General features: G+C 58.7%; 7 protein-coding genes across 7 annotated transcripts in view; 6 read left to right on the top strand and 1 right to left on the bottom strand.

Annotated features, from left to right (window-relative positions):
- Positions 1 to 18,527, bottom strand: part of UBAP2 (ubiquitin associated protein 2) — a 148,735-nt gene that overhangs the window by 46,999 nt on the left and 83,209 nt on the right. The window lies entirely within an intron of this gene.
- LOC134056604 (interferon-like) lies at positions 2,118 to 2,699 on the top strand. Its single transcript, XM_062513439.1, has one exon. The coding sequence runs from the start codon at positions 2,118 to 2,120 to the stop codon at positions 2,697 to 2,699; it is 582 nt and encodes a 193-aa protein (XP_062369423.1).
- Positions 5,204 to 5,785, top strand: LOC134056602 (interferon-like). Its single transcript, XM_062513437.1, has one exon. The coding sequence runs from the start codon at positions 5,204 to 5,206 to the stop codon at positions 5,783 to 5,785; it is 582 nt and encodes a 193-aa protein (XP_062369421.1).
- Positions 8,290 to 8,871, top strand: LOC134056599 (interferon-like). The gene has a single exon (XM_062513433.1). It carries the CDS (start codon positions 8,290 to 8,292, stop codon positions 8,869 to 8,871), a length of 582 nt encoding a protein of 193 aa, XP_062369417.1.
- LOC134056596 (interferon-like) lies at positions 11,376 to 11,957 on the top strand. Its single transcript, XM_062513427.1, has one exon. It carries the CDS (start codon positions 11,376 to 11,378, stop codon positions 11,955 to 11,957), a length of 582 nt encoding a protein of 193 aa, XP_062369411.1.
- Positions 14,462 to 15,043, top strand: LOC134056595 (interferon-like). Its single transcript, XM_062513426.1, has one exon. The coding sequence runs from the start codon at positions 14,462 to 14,464 to the stop codon at positions 15,041 to 15,043; it is 582 nt and encodes a 193-aa protein (XP_062369410.1).
- LOC134056593 (interferon-like) lies at positions 17,548 to 18,129 on the top strand. The gene has a single exon (XM_062513424.1). It carries the CDS (start codon positions 17,548 to 17,550, stop codon positions 18,127 to 18,129), a length of 582 nt encoding a protein of 193 aa, XP_062369408.1.

Genomic DNA, 18,527 nt, shown 5'->3' with positions numbered 1-18,527 from the left:
CGCTCAACACCTGCGCCAAGAAGCCCTGCTGCAAACAGCCCCTGCCCACTCTTCCCAATGGCACCTGCCCAAGCACCATCCCGCAGCAACCCCTTTGGAAAAACACTGCTAGCTTTTGGCCAGCCCCAAAAATGCCAACACCCTAGAGGCTGGAAAGAACCGCTGCGGCTCATCTGCCTTATCCACACCGTGCTCCAGCCATCCAAACCATGCCTCTCTGACTTAGACACAAGGACGTCGTGCGGGACAGCGTCAAACACTTTGCACGATTCCAGGCACGCCACGTCGCTCCCTCTTGCCCCTGTCCAACAGTGCTGTGCAGAGCCCTGACCACAGAACATCACCAAAACTGCCACCAATGGCCAGCTTCCACTTTGGAAAGCCATCTTCCCTGTTACCAATCACCTCCTTCTTCTCCATACACATTAGCGCAATTTCCCTTGCCCGGAGAAGCAGCCTCATCGCCTTGCCGGGAACAAAGCTCACACTCGCTGCTCCGTAGTTCCCACGCTCTCCTGCTTTTCCCTTTGTAAAAACAGCGCCTAAATTCCCCTTCTTCCACTTCCCGGGCACTTTGACTGACACACACCAGTTCCCAAAAACGATCCACGCCGGCCTAGCAACTCCATCTGACAATTCCCTCCTCACAGGACTCACAGCTGAATCTCACCAGGACCCGGGCACTTCCACATACTCAGGTTCCCTGCATGGCCTCAACCCTCATCCTATCCTACACCGGCCGTGGGACCTTCTTGCTTCATGCAGGGCTCCCACCGTTTGCCTTGCACGACTTCCGCAGTGCCGCTGCAGCTCACTCACACACAAGGCTGCAACCACCGACTCGTCCCCACAGCCTCTTTTCCCTGAAAGTCTAAAACTTTCAAATCCCACGATCCACTCAAAGGGACAATCCCGCCATGGCCCCAACAGGCCAGCCCTTATCATCCCCACGCAGATCTGAAAATACCACCAATTCCTCTTCACCGCTCCCCACAGTTCGGGCCTTTCTTTCAAGGCATCTGAAACTCCCGGCAAGTCTTCTCGACCCCAGCTCAGGAAGCTCAGCTCCCCCAGCCTTTCTCACAAGCGACGTGCTCTGCTCCCCTCTGCATCCGCACAGCCATCCCCTCCGAGAGCTCCGCACCTCTCATCAACTAGAGAGCGCTGAAGGCGACGCCCTGTCCCAGGGGAGGCCTACGGCAATCCTAAGACACAACTCCGTTGCTTTGATGGACGACACTCTCCTTTCGCTCTCTGGCTGCCTCATCTGCACAAGCAAGGCAAACACAACCGCACCCTCACTCTGGGGCTGAACACACAGGACCACAGACACCGAGCAAGAAACACACGAGCAGCAAAGCTCTTCCTCTTTTCCTACTCCTTCCTCACTGAGCCTCCTTTCTCACGGCTTGCTGCCCTGACACCTCCGCTTCCAAGACTGCACCTACGGCACCTCCACGCACAAACAACTCCTGGCCTCCAAAGCCTACGCACAGCCCCTTGCACACTGCCACTGCCCCGGGCGTTCACTGCATAACCCGCCTGAGATACCCAGGCCCGGCCCACCTGACATCACTGCACATCCTCAGCAACCACAAAAGGAAAAAGGTGGCTAAGATGAAAAGAAAGGCAAGCCACAAAGTGAAAGGAAAAATGACCACAGCCACCAGCAGGCCTTTGCAGGTGGAAACCAAGCTTAGGCACAAAGGAGACTTCAGCTGCTCCCTACAGGCCCTAAAGCTGGCGCTGCAGCTGAAAGGGAACAGCCAGCACCCCTCCGAAACACACCTGACCCTGACGCCTCTGAGGCAGCGCTTTCACAACCCCGTTCACCCGCTACTGCCGCTCTTCCACGACACGCCACCGCCACCACAATCCCCAACCACGGACACCCCAACAAAACACTGCCCCGAGACCACCACAGCCACCAGCCCAGACTGGAAAGCGCGGGCGGAAACTCCCAGCAATCAGAAAGCGATGAAGGGAAAGCTGCCGCCGTACAAAGCCGCACGCCCGGCAGCACCCCAAGCACAGCCGCCACCGGCACCACCAGCGCTAGCCAGCCAGCCTCACCAGGCTCCTGCCCAGCACCGCCCGACAGCACCCACACCCCCACCATGCCCGCGCCCACAGCCCCACAGCCACGCCTGCCGCACGCAGCCCCGGCGCTCCTGCTCCTCCTCACCGCTCTCGCCACCACCCTCGCCTGCCAGCAGCTCTGGACACACCACGACACCTTCCCCGACGACGCCCTGCGCCTCCTCCAGGACATGGCTCCCAGCCACACGCAGCCCTGCCACCTCCAAGAGCCGCCCTGCTTCCCCGACACCCTCCTGCACAGGAACCTCCACCCGCACCAAGCCGCCGCCACCGCCCTACGCATCCTCCAGCACCTCTTCCACACCCTCAGCAGGAGCAGCAGCAGCCAGCACTGGCCCAGCCAGGCTCACAACGACCTCCTCAACAAACTCCAGCACCACATCCACCACCTCGAGCAGTGCCTCCCCGACAACGCCAACGCCACCACGCTCTTCAAAGGACCACGCAACCCGCTGCTCACCATCAACAAGTACTTCAGGGACATCCAGCTCTTCCTCCACGCCCACAACCACAGCGCCTGCGCCTGGGACCACGTCCGCCTCGAAGCTCGCGCCTCTCTACAGCACCTCCACAGCCTCACACGCACCATGCGCCGCTAGCACAAACACCCACACACCAACCCAGCCCCACGCCCCCACACCTGCGCCCCAAACCCACCTCACCCCCCAGCCTGGGACAACGCACACGCCTCTACCCGCTCCACGGCACCCGCAGACTACAACCACTGCGTCTCCATTGATACAGCCTCTGCCAGGGATTCGGACAACGGACTTGCTCTGCTTATTTACAGAACGACCTATTTATTTATTTAATTATTTAATTAATTATTTATTCAACTATCTCTTTATTGATTCACCTATTTATTTTTCTACTCGCTCACTTTCTTATGCCACAGAAAATAAAGACCTATGACAAAAAGGCACTCGCCACCGCCTCTCGTCTCACTAGCGCTGCAGCCACTCTTTGCGCCAGGGCAAAGCCATCTCCGCTCAACACCTGCGCCAAGAAGCCCTGCTGCAAACAGCCCCTGCCCACTCTTCCCAATGGCACCTGCCCAAGCACCATCCCGCAGCAACCCCTTTGGAAAAACACTGCTAGCTTTTGGCCAGCCCCAAAAATGCCAACACCCTAGAGGCTGGAAAGAACCGCTGCGGCTCATCTGCCTTATCCACACCGTGCTCCAGCCATCCAAACCATGCCTCTCTGACTTAGACACAAGGACGTCGTGCGGGACAGCGTCAAACACTTTGCACGATTCCAGGCACGCCACGTCGCTCCCTCTTGCCCCTGTCCAACAGTGCTGTGCAGAGCCCTGACCACAGAACATCACCAAAACTGCCACCAATGGCCAGCTTCCACTTTGGAAAGCCATCTTCCCTGTTACCAATCACCTCCTTCTTCTCCATACACATTAGCGCAATTTCCCTTGCCCGGAGAAGCAGCCTCATCGCCTTGCCGGGAACAAAGCTCACACTCGCTGCTCCGTAGTTCCCACGCTCTCCTGCTTTTCCCTTTGTAAAAACAGCGCCTAAATTCCCCTTCTTCCACTTCCCGGGCACTTTGACTGACACACACCAGTTCCCAAAAACGATCCACGCCGGCCTAGCAACTCCATCTGACAATTCCCTCCTCACAGGACTCACAGCTGAATCTCACCAGGACCCGGGCACTTCCACATACTCAGGTTCCCTGCATGGCCTCAACCCTCATCCTATCCTACACCGGCCGTGGGACCTTCTTGCTTCATGCAGGGCTCCCACCGTTTGCCTTGCACGACTTCCGCAGTGCCGCTGCAGCTCACTCACACACAAGGCTGCAACCACCGACTCGTCCCCACAGCCTCTTTTCCCTGAAAGTCTAAAACTTTCAAATCCCACGATCCACTCAAAGGGACAATCCCGCCATGGCCCCAACAGGCCAGCCCTTATCATCCCCACGCAGATCTGAAAATACCACCAATTCCTCTTCACCGCTCCCCACAGTTCGGGCCTTTCTTTCAAGGCATCTGAAACTCCCGGCAAGTCTTCTCGACCCCAGCTCAGGAAGCTCAGCTCCCCCAGCCTTTCTCACAAGCGACGTGCTCTGCTCCCCTCTGCATCCGCACAGCCATCCCCTCCGAGAGCTCCGCACCTCTCATCAACTAGAGAGCGCTGAAGGCGACGCCCTGTCCCAGGGGAGGCCTACGGCAATCCTAAGACACAACTCCGTTGCTTTGACGGACGACACTCTCCTTTCGCTCTCTGGCTGCCTCATCCGCACAAGCAAGGCAAACACAACCGCACCCTCACTCTGGGGCTGAACACACAGGACCACAGACACCGAGCAAGAAACACACGAGCAGCAAAGCTCTTCCTCTTTTCCTACTCCTTCCTCACTGAGCCTCCTTTCTCACGGCTTGCTGCCCTGACACCTCCGCTTCCAAGACTGCACCTACGGCACCTCCACGCACAAACAACTCCTGGCCTCCAAAGCCCACGCACAGCCCCTTGCACACTGCCACTGCCCCGGGCGTTCACTGCATAACCCGCCTGAGATACCCAGGCCCGGCCCACCTGACATCACTGCACATCCTCAGCAACCACAAAAGGAAAACGGTGGCTAAGATGAAAAGAAAGGCAAGCCACAAAGTGAAAGGAAAAATGACCACAGCCACCAGCAGGCCTTTGCAGGTGGAAACCAAGCTTAGGCACAAAGGAGACTTCAGCTGCTCCCTACAGGCCCTAAAGCTGGCGCTGCAGCTGAAAGGGAACAGCCAGCACCCCTCCGAAACACACCTGACCCTGACGCCTCTGAGGCAGCGCTTTCACAACCCCGTTCACCCGCTACTGCCGCTCTTCCACGACACGCCACCGCCACCACAATCCCCAACCACGGACACCCCAACAAAACACTGCCCCGAGACCACCACAGCCACCAGCCCAGACTGGAAAGCGCGGGCGGAAACTCCCAGCAATCAGAAAGCGATGAAGGGAAAGCTGCCGCCGTACAAAGCCGCACGCCCGGCGGCACCCCAAGCACAGCCGCCACCGGCACCACCAGCGCTAGCCAGCCAGCCTCACCAGGCTCCTGCCCAGCACCGCCCAACAGCACCCACACCCCCACCATGCCCGCGCCCACAGCCCCACAGCCACGCCTGCCGCACGCAGCCCCGGCGCTCCTGCTCCTCCTCACCGCTCTCGCCACCACCCTCGCCTGCCAGCAGCTCTGGACACACCACGACACCTTCCCCGACGACGCCCTGCGCCTCCTCCAGGACATGGCTCCCAGCCACACGCAGCCCTGCCACCTCCAAGAGCCGCCCTGCTTCCCCGACACCCTCCTGCACAGGAACCTCCACCCGCACCAAGCCGCCGCCACCGCCCTACGCATCCTCCAGCACCTCTTCCACACCCTCAGCAGGAGCAGCAGCAGCCAGCACTGGCCCAGCCAGGCTCACAACGACCTCCTCAACAAACTCCAGCACCACATCCACCACCTCGAGCAGTGCCTCCCCGACAACGCCAACGCCACCACGCTCTTCAAAGGACCACGCAACCCGCTGCTCACCATCAACAAGTACTTCAGGGACATCCAGCTCTTCCTCCACGCCCACAACCACAGCGCCTGCGCCTGGGACCACGTCCGCCTCGAAGCTCGCGCCTCTCTACAGCACCTCCACAGCCTCACACGCACCATGCGCCGCTAGCACAAACACCCACACACCAACCCAGCCCCACGCCCCCACACCTGCGCCCCAAACCCACCTCACCCCCCAGCCTGGGACAACGCACACGCCTCTACCCGCTCCACGGCACCCGCAGACTACAACCACTGCGTCTCCATTGATACAGCCTCTGCCAGGGATTCGGACAACGGACTTGCTCTGCTTATTTACAGAACGACCTATTTATTTATTTAATTATTTAATTAATTATTTATTCAACTATCTCTTTATTGATTCACCTATTTATTTTTCTACTCGCTCACTTTCTTATGCCACAGAAAATAAAGACCTATGACAAAAAGGCACTCGCCACCGCCTCTCGTCTCACTAGCGCTGCAGCCACTCTTTGCGCCAGGGCAAAGCCATCTCCGCTCAACACCTGCGCCAAGAAGCCCTGCTGCAAACAGCCCCTGCCCACTCTTCCCAATGGCACCTGCCCAAGCACCATCCCGCAGCAACCCCTTTGGAAAAACACTGCTAGCTTTTGGCCAGCCCCAAAAATGCCAACACCCTAGAGGCTGGAAAGAACCGCTGCGGCTCATCTGCCTTATCCACACCGTGCTCCAGCCATCCAAACCATGCCTCTCTGACTTAGACACAAGGACGTCGTGCGGGACAGCGTCAAACACTTTGCACGATTCCAGGCACGCCACGTCGCTCCCTCTTGCCCCTGTCCAACAGTGCTGTGCAGAGCCCTGACCACAGAACATCACCAAAACTGCCACCAATGGCCAGCTTCCACTTTGGAAAGCCATCTTCCCTGTTACCAATCACCTCCTTCTTCTCCATACACATTAGCGCAATTTCCCTTGCCCGGAGAAGCAGCCTCATCGCCTTGCCGGGAACAAAGCTCACACTCGCTGCTCCGTAGTTCCCACGCTCTCCTGCTTTTCCCTTTGTAAAAACAGCGCCTAAATTCCCCTTCTTCCACTTCCCGGGCACTTTGACTGACACACACCAGTTCCCAAAAACGATCCACGCCGGCCTAGCAACTCCATCTGACAATTCCCTCCTCACAGGACTCACAGCTGAATCTCACCAGGACCCGGGCACTTCCACATACTCAGGTTCCCTGCATGGCCTCAACCCTCATCCTATCCTACACCGGCCGTGGGACCTTCTTGCTTCATGCAGGGCTCCCACCGTTTGCCTTGCACGACTTCCGCAGTGCCGCTGCAGCTCACTCACACACAAGGCTGCAACCACCGACTCGTCCCCACAGCCTCTTTTCCCTGAAAGTCTAAAACTTTCAAATCCCACGATCCACTCAAAGGGACAATCCCGCCATGGCCCCAACAGGCCAGCCCTTATCATCCCCACGCAGATCTGAAAATACCACCAATTCCTCTTCACCGCTCCCCACAGTTCGGGCCTTTCTTTCAAGGCATCTGAAACTCCCGGCAAGTCTTCTCGACCCCAGCTCAGGAAGCTCAGCTCCCCCAGCCTTTCTCACAAGCGACGTGCTCTGCTCCCCTCTGCATCCGCACAGCCATCCCCTCCGAGAGCTCCGCACCTCTCATCAACTAGAGAGCGCTGAAGGCGACGCCCTGTCCCAGGGGAGGCCTACGGCAATCCTAAGACACAACTCCGTTGCTTTGACGGACGACACTCTCCTTTCGCTCTCTGGCTGCCTCATCCGCACAAGCAAGGCAAACACAACCGCACCCTCACTCTGGGGCTGAACACACAGGACCACAGACACCGAGCAAGAAACACACGAGCAGCAAAGCTCTTCCTCTTTTCCTACTCCTTCCTCACTGAGCCTCCTTTCTCACGGCTTGCTGCCCTGACACCTCCGCTTCCAAGACTGCACCTACGGCACCTCCACGCACAAACAACTCCTGGCCTCCAAAGCCCACGCACAGCCCCTTGCACACTGCCACTGCCCCGGGCGTTCACTGCATAACCCGCCTGAGATACCCAGGCCCGGCCCACTTGACATCACTGCACATCCTCAGCAACCACAAAAGGAAAACGGTGGCTAAGATGAAAAGAAAGGCAAGCCACAAAGTGAAAGGAAAAATGACCACAGCCACCAGCAGGCCTTTGCAGGTGGAAACCAAGCTTAGGCACAAAGGAGACTTCAGCTGCTCCCTACAGGCCCTAAAGCTGGCGCTGCAGCTGAAAGGGAACAGCCAGCACCCCTCCGAAACACACCTGACCCTGACGCCTCTGAGGCAGCGCTTTCACAACCCCGTTCACCCGCTACTGCCGCTCTTCCACGACACGCCACCGCCACCACAATCCCCAACCACGGACACCCCAACAAAACACTGCCCCGAGACCACCACAGCCACCAGCCCAGACTGGAAAGCGCGGGCGGAAACTCCCAGCAATCAGAAAGCGATGAAGGGAAAGCTGCCGCCGTACAAAGCCGCACGCCCGGCAGCACCCCAAGCACAGCCGCCACCGGCACCACCAGCGCTAGCCAGCCAGCCTCACCAGGCTCCTGCCCAGCACCGCCCGACAGCACCCACACCCCCACCATGCCCGCGCCCACAGCCCCACAGCCACGCCTGCCGCACGCAGCCCCGGCGCTCCTGCTCCTCCTCACCGCTCTCGCCACCACCCTCGCCTGCCAGCAGCTCTGGACACACCACGACACCTTCCCCGACGACGCCCTGCGCCTCCTCCAGGACATGGCTCCCAGCCACACGCAGCCCTGCCACCTCCAAGAGCCGCCCTGCTTCCCCGACACCCTCCTGCACAGGAACCTCCACCCGCACCAAGCCGCCGCCACCGCCCTACGCATCCTCCAGCACCTCTTCCACACCCTCAGCAGGAGCAGCAGCAGCCAGCACTGGCCCAGCCAGGCTCACAACGACCTCCTCAACGAACTCCAGCACCACATCCACCACCTCGAGCAGTGCCTCCCCGACAACGCCAACGCCACCACGCTCTTCAAAGGACCACGCAACCCGCTGCTCACCATCAACAAGTACTTCAGGGACATCCAGCTCTTCCTCCACGCCCACAACCACAGCGCCTGCGCCTGGGACCACGTCCGCCTCGAAGCTCGCGCCTCTCTACAGCACCTCCACAGCCTCACACGCACCATGCGCCGCTAGCACAAACACCCACACACCAACCCAGCCCCACGCCCCCACACCTGCGCCCCAAACCCACCTCACCCCCCAGCCTGGGACAACGCACACGCCTCTACCCGCTCCACGGCACCCGCAGACTACAACCACTGCGTCTCCATTGATACAGCCTCTGCCAGGGATTCGGACAACGGACTTGCTCTGCTTATTCACAGAACGACCTATTTATTTATTTAATTATTTATTTAATTATTTATTCAACTATCTCTTTATTGATTCACCTATTTATTTTTCTACTCGCTCACTTTCTTATGCCACAGAAAATAAAGACCTATGACAAAAAGGCACTCGCCACCGCCTCTCGTCTCACTAGCGCTGCAGCCACTCTTTGCGCCAGGGCAAAGCCATCTCCGCTCAACACCTGCGCCAAGAAGCCCTGCTGCAAACAGCCCCTGCCCACTCTTCCCAATGGCACCTGCCCAAGCACCATCCCGCAGCAACCCCTTTGGAAAAACACTGCTAGCTTTTGGCCAGCCCCAAAAATGCCAACACCCTAGAGGCTGGAAAGAACCGCTGCGGCTCATCTGCCTTATCCACACCGTGCTCCAGCCATCCAAACCATGCCTCTCTGACTTAGACACAAGGACGTCGTGCGGGACAGCGTCAAACACTTTGCACGATTCCAGGCACGCCACGTCGCTCCCTCTTGCCCCTGTCCAACAGTGCTGTGCAGAGCCCTGACCACAGAACATCACCAAAACTGCCACCAATGGCCAGCTTCCACTTTGGAAAGCCATCTTCCCTGTTACCAATCACCTCCTTCTTCTCCATACACATTAGCGCAATTTCCCTTGCCCGGAGAAGCAGCCTCATCGCCTTGCCGGGAACAAAGCTCACACTCGCTGCTCCGTAGTTCCCACGCTCTCCTGCTTTTCCCTTTGTAAAAACAGCGCCTAAATTCCCCTTCTTCCACTTCCCGGGCACTTTGACTGACACACACCAGTTCCCAAAAACGATCCACGCCGGCCTAGCAACTCCATCTGACAATTCCCTCCTCACAGGACTCACAGCTGAATCTCACCAGGACCCGGGCACTTCCACATACTCAGGTTCCCTGCATGGCCTCAACCCTCATCCTATCCTACACCGGCCGTGGGACCTTCTTGCTTCATGCAGGGCTCCCACCGTTTGCCTTGCACGACTTCCGCAGTGCCGCTGCAGCTCACTCACACACAAGGCTGCAACCACCGACTCGTCCCCACAGCCTCTTTTCCCTGAAAGTCTAAAACTTTCAAATCCCACGATCCACTCAAAGGGACAATCCCGCCATGGCCCCAACAGGCCAGCCCTTATCATCCCCACGCAGATCTGAAAATACCACCAATTCCTCTTCACCGCTCCCCACAGTTCGGGCCTTTCTTTCAAGGCATCTGAAACTCCCGGCAAGTCTTCTCGACCCCAGCTCAGGAAGCTCAGCTCCCCCAGCCTTTCTCACAAGCGACGTGCTCTGCTCCCCTCTGCATCCGCACAGCCATCCCCTCCGAGAGCTCCGCACCTCTCATCAACTAGAGAGCGCTGAAGGCGACGCCCTGTCCCAGGGGAGGCCTACGGCAATCCTAAGACACAACTCCGTTGCTTTGACGGACGACACTCTCCTTTCGCTCTCTGGCTGCCTCATCCGCACAAGCAAGGCAAACACAACCGCACCCTCACTCTGGGGCTGAACACACAGGACCACAGACACCGAGCAAGAAACACACGAGCAGCAAAGCTCTTCCTCTTTTCCTACTCCTTCCTCACTGAGCCTCCTTTCTCACGGCTTGCTGCCCTGACACCTCCGCTTCCAAGACTGCACCTACGGCACCTCCACGCACAAACAACTCCTGGCCTCCAAAGCCCACGCACAGCCCCTTGCACACTGCCACTGCCCCGGGCGTTCACTGCATAACCCGCCTGAGATACCCAGGCCCGGCCCACTTGACATCACTGCACATCCTCAGCAACCACAAAAGGAAAACGGTGGCTAAGATGAAAAGAAAGGCAAGCCACAAAGTGAAAGGAAAAATGACCACAGCCACCAGCAGGCCTTTGCAGGTGGAAACCAAGCTTAGGCACAAAGGAGACTTCAGCTGCTCCCTACAGGCCCTAAAGCTGGCGCTGCAGCTGAAAGGGAACAGCCAGCACCCCTCCGAAACACACCTGACCCTGACGCCTCTGAGGCAGCGCTTTCACAACCCCGTTCACCCGCTACTGCCGCTCTTCCACGACACGCCACCGCCACCACAATCCCCAACCACGGACACCCCAACAAAACACTGCCCCGAGACCACCACAGCCACCAGCCCAGACTGGAAAGCGCGGGCGGAAACTCCCAGCAATCAGAAAGCGATGAAGGGAAAGCTGCCGCCGTACAAAGCCGCACGCCCGGCAGCACCCCAAGCACAGCCGCCACCGGCACCACCAGCGCTAGCCAGCCAGCCTCACCAGGCTCCTGCCCAGCACCGCCCGACAGCACCCACACCCCCACCATGCCCGCGCCCACAGCCCCACAGCCACGCCTGCTGCACGCAGCCCCGGCGCTCCTGCTCCTCCTCACCGCTCTCGCCACCACCCTCGCCTGCCAGCAGCTCTGGACACACCACGACACCTTCCCCGACGACGCCCTGCGCCTCCTCCAGGACATGGCTCCCAGCCACACGCAGCCCTGCCACCTCCAAGAGCCGCCCTGCTTCCCCGACACCCTCCTGCACAGGAACCTCCACCCGCACCAAGCCGCCGCCACCGCCCTACGCATCCTCCAGCACCTCTTCCACACCCTCAGCAGGAGCAGCAGCAGCCAGCACTGGCCCAGCCAGGCTCACAACGACCTCCTCAACAAACTCCAGCACCACATCCACCACCTCGAGCAGTGCCTCCCCGACAACGCCAACGTCACCACGCTCTTCAAAGGACCACGCAACCCGCTGCTCACCATCAACAAGTACTTCAGGGACATCCAGCTCTTCCTCCACGCCCACAACCACAGCGCCTGCGCCTGGGACCACGTCCGCCTCGAAGCTCGCGCCTCTCTACAGCACCTCCACAGCCTCACACGCACCATGCGCCGCTAGCACAAACACCCACACACCAACCCAGCCCCACGCCCCCACACCTGCGCCCCAAACCCACCTCACCCCCCAGCCTGGGACAACGCACACGCCTCTACCCGCTCCACGGCACCCGCAGACTACAACCACTGCGTCTCCATTGATACAGCCTCTGCCAGGGATTCGGACAACGGACTTGCTCTGCTTATTTACAGAACGACCTATTTATTTATTTAATTATTTATTTAATTATTTATTCAACTATCTCTTTATTGATTCACCTATTTATTTTTCTACTCGCTCACTTTCTTATGCCACAGAAAATAAAGACCTATGACAAAAAGGCACTCGCCACCGCCTCTCGTCTCACTAGCGCTGCAGCCACTCTTTGCGCCAGGGCAAAGCCATCTCCGCTCAACACCTGCGCCAAGAAGCCCTGCTGCAAACAGCCCCTGCCCACTCTTCCCAATGGCACCTGCCCAAGCACCATCCCGCAGCAACCCCTTTGGAAAAACACTGCTAGCTTTTGGCCAGCCCCAAAAATGCCAACACCCTAGAGGCTGGAAAGAACCGCTGCGGCTCATCTGCCTTATCCACACCGTGCTCCAGCCATCCAAACCATGCCTCTCTGACTTAGACACAAGGACGTCGTGCGGGACAGCGTCAAACACTTTGCACGATTCCAGGCACGCCACGTCGCTCCCTCTTGCCCCTGTCCAACAGTGCTGTGCAGAGCCCTGACCACAGAACATCACCAAAACTGCCACCAATGGCCAGCTTCCACTTTGGAAAGCCATCTTCCCTGTTACCAATCACCTCCTTCTTCTCCATACACATTAGCGCAATTTCCCTTGCCCGGAGAAGCAGCCTCATCGCCTTGCCGGGAACAAAGCTCACACTCGCTGCTCCGTAGTTCCCACGCTCTCCTGCTTTTCCCTTTGTAAAAACAGCGCCTAAATTCCCCTTCTTCCACTTCCCGGGCACTTTGACTGACACACACCAGTTCCCAAAAACGATCCACGCCGGCCTAGCAACTCCATCTGACAATTCCCTCCTCACAGGACTCACAGCTGAATCTCACCAGGACCCGGGCACTTCCACATACTCAGGTTCCCTGCATGGCCTCAACCCTCATCCTATCCTACACCGGCCGTGGGACCTTCTTGCTTCATGCAGGGCTCCCACCGTTTGCCTTGCACGACTTCCGCAGTGCCGCTGCAGCTCACTCACACACAAGGCTGCAACCACCGACTCGTCCCCACAGCCTCTTTTCCCTGAAAGTCTAAAACTTTCAAATCCCACGATCCACTCAAAGGGACAATCCCGCCATGGCCCCAACAGGCCAGCCCTTATCATCCCCACGCAGATCTGAAAATACCACCAATTCCTCTTCACCGCTCCCCACAGTTCGGGCCTTTCTTTCAAGGCATCTGAAACTCCCGGCAAGTCTTCTCGACCCCAGCTCAGGAAGCTCAGCTCCCCCAGCCTTTCTCACAAGCGACGTGCTCTGCTCCCCTCTGCATCCGCACAGCCATCCCCTCCGAGAGCTCCGCACCTCTCATCAACTAGAGAGCGCTGAAGGCGACGCCCTGTCCCAGGGGAGGCCTACGGCAATCCTAAGACACAACTCCGTTGCTTTGATGGACGACACTCTCCTTTCGCTCTCTGGCTGCCTCATCCGCACAAGCAAGGCAAACACAACCGCACCCTCACTCTGGGGCTGAACACACAGGACCACAGACACCGAGCAAGAAACACACGAGCAGCAAAGCTCTTCCTCTTTTCCTACTCCTTCCTCACTGAGCCTCCTTTCTCACGGCTTGCTGCCCTGACACCTCCGCTTCCAAGACTGCACCTACGGCACCTCCACGCACAAACAACTCCTGGCCTCCAAAGCCCACGCACAGCCCCTTGCACACTGCCACTGCCCCGGGCGTTCACTGCATAACCCGCCTGAGATACCCAGGCCCGGCCCACTTGACATCACTGCACATCCTCAGCAACCACAAAAGGAAAACGGTGGCTAAGATGAAAAGAAAGGCAAGCCACAAAGTGAAAGGAAAAATGACCACAGCCACCAGCAGGCCTTTGCAGGTGGAAACCAAGCTTAGGCACAAAGGAGACTTCAGCTGCTCCCTACAGGCCCTAAAGCTGGCGCTGCAGCTGAAAGGGAACAGCCAGCACCCCTCCGAAACACACCTGACCCTGACGCCTCTGAGGCAGCGCTTTCACAACCCCGTTCACCCGCTACTGCCGCTCTTCCACGACACGCCACCGCCACCACAATCCCCAACCACGGACACCCCAACAAAACACTGCCCCGAGACCACCACAGCCACCAGCCCAGACTGGAAAGCGCGGGCGGAAACTCCCAGCAATCAGAAAGCGATGAAGGGAAAGCTGCCGCCGTACAAAGCCGCACGCCCGGCAGCACCCCAAGCACAGCCGCCACCGGCACCACCAGCGCTAGCCAGCCAGCCTCACCAGGCTCCTGCCCAGCACCGCCCGACAGCACCCACACCCCCACCATGCCCGCGCCCACAGCCCCACAGCCACGCCTGCTGCACGCAGCCCCGGCGCTCCTGCTCCTCCTCACCGCTCTCGCCACCACCCTCGCCTGCCAGCAGCTCTGGACACACCACGACACCTTCCCCGACGACGCCCTGCGCCTCCTCCAGGACATGGCTCCCAGCCACACGCAGCCCTGCCACCTCCAAGAGCCGCCCTGCTTCCCCGACACCCTCCTGCACAGGAACCTCCACCCGCACCAAGCCGCCGCCACCGCCCTACGCATCCTCCAGCACCTCTTCCACACCCTCAGCAGGAGCAGCAGCAGCCAGCACTGGCCCAGCCAGGCTCACAACGACCTCCTCAACAAACTCCAGCACCACATCCACCACCTCGAGCAGTGCCTCCCCGACAACGCCAACGTCACCACGCTCTTCAAAGGACCACGCAACCCGCTGCTCACCATCAACAAGTACTTCAGGGACATCCAGCTCTTCCTCCACGCCCACAACCACAGCGCCTGCGCCTGGGACCACGTCCGCCTCGAAGCTCGCGCCTCTCTACAGCACCTCCACAGCCTCACACGCACCATGCGCCGCTAGCACAAACACCCACACACCAACCCAGCCCCACGCCCCCACACCTGCGCCCCAAACCCACCTCACCCCCCAGCCTGGGACAACGCACACGCCTCTACCCGCTCCACGGCACCCGCAGACTACAACCACTGCGTCTCCATTGATACAGCCTCTGCCAGGGATTCGGACAACGGACTTGCTCTGCTTATTTACAGAACGACCTATTTATTTATTTAATTATTTAATTAATTATTTATTCAACTATCTCTTTATTGATTCACCTATTTATTTTTCTACTCGCTCACTTTCTTATGCCACAAACAATAAAGACCTATGACAAAAAGGCACTCGCCACCGCCTCTCGTCTCACTAGCGCTGCAGCCACTCTTTGCGCCAGGGCAAAGCCATCTCCGCTCAACACCTGCGCCAAGAAGCCCTGCTGCAAACAGCCCCTGCCCACTCTTCCCAATGGCACCTGCCCAAGCACCATCCCGCAGCAACCCCTTTGGAAAAACACTGCTAGCTTTTGGCCAGCCCCAAAAATGCCAACACCCTAGAGGCTGGAAAGAACCGCTGCGGCTCATCTGCCTTATCCACACCGTGCTCCAGCCATCCAAACCATGCCTCTCTGACTTAGACACAAGGACGTCGTGCGGGACAGCGTCAAACACTTTGCACGATTCCAGGCACGCCACGTCGCTCCCTCTTGCCCCTGTCCAACAGTGCTGTGCAGAGCCCTGACCACAGAACATCACCAAAACTGCCACCAATGGCCAGCTTCCACTTTGGAAAGCCATCTTCCCTGTTACCAATCACCTCCTTCTTCTCCATACACATTAGCGCAATTTCCCTTGCCCGGAGAAGCAGCCTCATCGCCTTGCCGGGAACAAAGCTCACACTCGCTGCTCCGTAGTTCCCACGCTCTCCTGCTTTTCCCTTTGTAAAAACAGCGCCTAAATTCCCCTTCTTCCACTTCCCGGGCACTTTGACTGACACACACCAGTTCCCAAAAACGATCCACGCCGGCCTAGCAACTCCATCTGACAATTCCCTCCTCACAGGACTCACAGCTGAATCTCACCAGGACCCGGGCACTTCCACATACTCAGGTTCCCTGCATGGCCTCAACCCTCATCCTATCCTACACCGGCCGTGGGACCTTCTTGCTTCATGCAGGGCTCCCACCGTTTGCCTTGCACGACTTCCGCAGTGCCGCTGCAGCTCACTCACACACAAGGCTGCAACCACCGACTCGTCCCCACAGCCTCTTTTCCCTGAAAGTCTAAAACTTTCAAATCCCACGATCCACTCAAAGGGACAATCCCGCCATGGCCCCAACAGGCCAGCCCTTATCATCCCCACGCAGATCTGAAAATACCACCAATTCCTCTTCACCGCTCCCCACAGTTCGGGCCTTTCTTTCAAGGCATCTGAAACTCCCGGCAAGTCTTCTCGACCCCAGCTCAGGAAGCTCAGCTCCCCCAGCCTTTCTCACAAGCGACGTGCTCTGCTCCCCTCTGCATCCGCACAGCCATCCCCTCCGAGAGCTCCGCACCTCTCATCAACTAGAGAGCGCTGAAGGCGACGCCCTGTCCCAGGGGAGGCCTACGGCAATCCTAAGACACAACTCCGTTGCTTTGACGGACGACACTCTCCTTTCGCTCTCTGGCTGCCTCATCCGCACAAGCAAGGCAAACACAACCGCACCCTCACTCTGGGGCTGAACACACAGGACCACAGACACCGAGCAAGAAACACACGAGCAGCAAAGCTCTTCCTCTTTTCCTACTCCTTCCTCACTGAGCCTCCTTTCTCACGGCTTGCTGCCCTGACACCTCCGCTTCCAAGACTGCACCTACGGCACCTCCACGCACAAACAACTCCTGGCCTCCAAAGCCCACGCACAGCCCCTTGCACACTGCCACTGCCCCAGGCGTTCACTGCATAACCCGCCTGAGATACCCAGGCCCGGCCCACTTGACATCACTGCACATCCTCAGCAACCACAAAAGGAAAACGGTGGCTAAGATGAAAAGAAAGGCAAGCCACAAAGTGAAAGGAAAAATGACCACAGCCACCAGCAGGCCTTTGCAGGTGGAAACCAAGCTTAGGCACAAAGGAGACTTCAGCTGCTCCCTACAGGCCCTAAAGCTGGCGCTGCAGCTGAAAGGGAACAGCCAGCACCCCTCCGAAACACACCTGACCCTGACGCCTCTGAGGCAGCGCTTTCACAACCCCGTTCACCCGCTACTGCCGCTCTTCCACGACACGCCACCGCCACCACAATCCCCAACCACGGACACCCCAACAAAACACTGCCCCGAGACCACCACAGCCACCAGCCCAGACTGGAAAGCGCGGGCGGAAACTCCCAGCAATCAGAAAGCGATGAAGGGAAAGCTGCCGCCGTACAAAGCCGCACGCCCGGCAGCACCCCAAGCACAGCCGCCACCGGCACCACCAGCGCTAGCCAGCCAGCCTCACCAGGCTCCTGCCCAGCACCGCCCGACAGCACCCACACCCCCACCATGCCCGCGCCCACAGCCCCACAGCCACGCCTGCTGCACGCAGCCCCGGCGCTCCTGCTCCTCCTCACCGCTCTCGCCACCACCCTCGCCTGCCAGCAGCTCTGGACACACCACGACACCTTCCCCGACGACGCCCTGCGCCTCCTCCAGGACATGGCTCCCAGCCACACGCAGCCCTGCCACCTCCAAGAGCCGCCCTGCTTCCCCGACACCCTCCTGCACAGGAACCTCCACCCGCACCAAGCCGCCGCCACCGCCCTACGCATCCTCCAGCACCTCTTCCACACCCTCAGCAGGAGCAGCAGCAGCCAGCACTGGCCCAGCCAGGCTCACAACGACCTCCTCAACAAACTCCAGCACCACATCCACCACCTCGAGCAGTGCCTCCCCGACAACGCCAACGTCACCACGCTCTTCAAAGGACCACGCAACCCGCTGCTCACCATCAACAAGTACTTCAGGGACATCCAGCTCTTCCTCCACGCCCACAACCACAGCGCCTGCGCCTGGGACCACGTCCGCCTCGAAGCTCGCGCCTCTCTACAGCACCTCCACAGCCTCACACGCACCATGCGCCGCTAGCACAAACACCCACACACCAACCCAGCCCCACGCCCCCACACCTGCGCCCCAAACCCACCTCACCCCCCAGCCTGGGACAACGCACACGCCTCTACCCGCTCCACGGCACCCGCAGACTACAACCACTGCGTCTCCATTGATACAGCCTCTGCCAGGGATTCGGACAACGGACTTGCTCTGCTTATTTACAGAACGACCTATTTATTTATTTAATTATTTATTTAATTATTTATTCAACTATCTCTTTATTGATTCACCTATTTATTTTTCTACTCGCTCACTTTCTTATGCCACAGAAAATAAAGACCTATGACAAAAAGGCACTCGCCACCGCCTCTCGTCTCACTAGCGCTGCAGCCACTCTTTGCGCCAGGGCAAAGCCATCTCCGCTCAACACC

This window comes from Cinclus cinclus, chromosome Z (assembly GCF_963662255.1).
Source record: "Cinclus cinclus chromosome Z, bCinCin1.1, whole genome shotgun sequence".
In the NCBI taxonomy this organism is placed as follows: domain Eukaryota; kingdom Metazoa; phylum Chordata; class Aves; order Passeriformes; family Cinclidae; genus Cinclus; species Cinclus cinclus.
The sequence above is the reverse complement of the archived record's forward strand: the minus strand, read 5'-3'. Positions and strand labels throughout refer to the sequence as shown.